Source organism: Aptenodytes forsteri, unplaced genomic scaffold (genome assembly GCF_000699145.1).
Source record: "Aptenodytes forsteri isolate BGI_AS27 unplaced genomic scaffold, ASM69914v1 Scaffold16, whole genome shotgun sequence".
NCBI classification, from domain to species: domain Eukaryota; kingdom Metazoa; phylum Chordata; class Aves; order Sphenisciformes; family Spheniscidae; genus Aptenodytes; species Aptenodytes forsteri.
Window position 1 is genome coordinate 4592405 of NW_008794753.1, and position 3026 is coordinate 4595430.

General features: G+C 45.8%; 1 protein-coding gene across 1 annotated transcript in view; it reads right to left on the reverse strand.

Moving 5' to 3' along the window:
- Nucleotides 1-3026, reverse strand: part of SAMD11 (sterile alpha motif domain containing 11) — a 150135-nt gene that overhangs the window by 145235 nt on the left and 1874 nt on the right. The window contains exon 2 of the mRNA XM_009274246.2: nt 2602-2693. Coding sequence (XP_009272521.2) covers nt 2602-2693 — 92 coding nt within the window. The remainder of the gene's footprint in view (nt 1-2601; nt 2694-3026) is intronic.

A 3026-nucleotide genomic window follows, 5' to 3' on the forward strand; every position in this document is an offset into this window, starting at 1 on the left:
CTCGGTTTTATTGCGGAGAGCCGGACCAGCCGGTAACGAGTCAGGCACGGGGGGGTTCGTGCAAGGCTCAGCTCTGGTTCCTCAGACGCGTTTTCCAACCCGGCTCTGCGGCACGATGCAATTTCCTTTCCAGATCAACCCCTCCTCTCCCTAACCCCGAAAAAGACCCAGACCGGGCCTCAGAACAATCGCTGCCGTTGATTAAAGCCCCTGACATTACCAGTCTGATTGGACAAGGGTGGCAGGGCTGGATAAATTGGATGTAACCCTTCCCGAAGGAAGAGCTGGGCCGGGGCCTTGGAGGGCTTCCTTTTCTGCCTGCAGTTAGCAGATGGGGGGAGATGCAGATGCCTACAAGCAGCTGGCTTGCCCCGTCACAAAGGCAATGCTTGAGTTTTTCTGGCCTATTCCCGCTGTCCAAGGACTGATTTCGGATCAGTAGAACCAGCTGGTGACAGAATGAGCTCCCCGTCTCCATACCCGCCATGTGATAACACAGAGGCGCAAGGACCCAGGCATTGCAAATCTCTACTTACCTACACTGTAAAATATAAAGCATTTCTACATTTGAGGAGAAACAGCCCTTTGATCTCAGTGGTGCTTAAATTGGTGATCACTAAACGGGGAAAGATAAACCATGCCCGATTTTTAATCCTTCTTGTGTAACTGTTTTGAATGTGTAGTGCATGTAGCTATGGCAAGGCACTACCAAAAGATTTCAGGTTCAAAATGTGAAATTGTCGTTTGGTCAGGTATATGTTCTAATCATAGCACAGAAAATGCAGTAAGCACCGAGAAACAAGAGTTCTGATAAAAGCTCTCACTGGGGTTTGTGCTCACTGTGCAAATTCTGACATCAAAACCCCCTCTAACTAATTTATACAGCTGGGGAAGCGGTAGGAGGCAAGTCCAGAAGGATTTATTTCTCCTTTCCCAAAACTATACCAACCTCTCTTTTCCTCTCTCCGAACTTCTCAAATTCACTTCTATTTTAAAAGACACTTGTTTCATGCAGAGCTGCCTTCCCATCTGTAAATACATGGTATCCCTGTGCAACTGTTAAAATGTTGCTGCTAGGAAAGTGCAACGTGTCATTTTGGCTACCACCTAATGCAACCTAGTACGCAGAAAGTGACCAGTAGTGTCATCTGGCCAGACCCTTCTCGACACCACCAGCAACTGTGGTGTATCACTGTGGTCTGCAGATCACTGCTTGTTGGCCTCTGATCTGCGTGATAGGTAATTAAAGCATATGCAAAACTCAAAACTGGAGAAAGCTTATTACACATCACACTTTGCCCCATAAACTCAGAGGAACTACGTGAGTCCGTCGGAAACGCCAGGTTTCAGTCTATCTGGTTTGCTGGGTTTAAAATACCACGGCTATGCTGCAATATAACTAGTACTCGTAAGCTCGATGGGCAGTTATTGCTTTGGTACGGACTGCTGCTACACAAAACAGACGCAAGAGACTCGCATCGCAGAGATGGTATCTTCACCTTAATTTATGTAACTATTGATTTTTGCTCTAAGCCCCTTCCCATGTGAATGTGTGTATTTGTATACATAAGCACGCATGCACATATACACTATGCAGAAATAAGTTAAATTCGCAATTCTGTCTGTCGTGCAGAATCATAAAGATACTGCATGTGAAAAGAGATTGTTCGTTTGATCTCAAAGAAACAATAAAAGAAAAAATGGTTGATTTCAGTGGATAAAAGTACGTAAATTTCCAGCTGCATCTGTTTCCGCAGTGCTACTGACAATGTCTTAAGTCATGGTGTTTTTTTCAGACCAAGACCCGCTTTAGTTCCACAAACCAACAGCTTTGCCATCCCATTTAGACGTTATTGTATTTTATGGTTATTTTTACACATGATGAACTGTTCTTAACGCCTTAGTTTACTATGATTTCAGTAGCTTTTTATTTATAGCATCAACATCTTTTTCATGAAACTGTTGATGTCATATAGAGATTTGAAAGTCTCAGGATAAAGGCAGACAGCAGAAAACACAAGGAACTGAAAAGTTGGGAAAGATAGATCTGTAAAAGTAATAACTGTGATCTATGATGTGAATGTTGTAAAAGTTGTAAGCCTTTTGAGATGAGCTTGTTCCTCCTTCAGCTTATCTAAAAAAATTCGCTCATGGTTTGTAAACTGTGGCTGCTCTGACTCTAACACGTGGGTGCAATTACAATTCCCTTTTGCTTTATTTAGCCATTTTACTCCTCTGCACAATACACAAAAAGGAAGGGGTGAGAACAGGGAAGAGGCTGCTGAATGATTTGCCGTTTGCGTATAGACAGCTCCCCCTGAAAACCATACAATCACACTGTGTGTTGCATCCTTTAGGTCGAACACTGCTCTCTTCCCATCTGCTCTCTTTGCAAACTCCTCTTCTGCTAGCCTTTAACTAGACTGCAGGTACACTCGCAGTGCAAGCAGTGCTCGGGCAAAGACTCAATGACTGACAGTTCCCAGCCCTCAGAGATCACGGTTCCATGATCACAGAAGCAAAGGGATTTTTTTTAAGGGAAGGAGGCGGAGGAGAGGGGAGATGTCTTAACTAAAGCACATAGTTTAACAATAATCTTACCACTGGAGACGAAATTCGACACCCAGGGCAATCACAGATTGGAGGATGTACCTGTAAGATTCCTTTGGACATAAGAGTCTTCAAACTTTTCCCTGGATGCAGAGGAGAAGAAAAAGAAGATGAAGAAGGATCAGCACCTTTATAAAAGGAAAGTATTTAGGGAAGCAGGGGGGAAGCACGCGTCTCCTTCCATACAAACACCCCTCCCCTTGCCTGCCTGCCTACCAGCCACCCCTCCCCCCCTCCACCTACCCCTTCATCGAACTTTCTCCCCTACAGATAACCGTGGAAAGGAGCACGGCGCAACCCTCGTTAGCCCCTGCCTAACCTTGGTACCAACGCTCCCGCCGCCTGGAGAGAGCCGAGGCAGAAGGGGCACCCGGAGCCCGGGCGCAGCGGCCAACCCGCGCAGCCTGCGCGCAGCC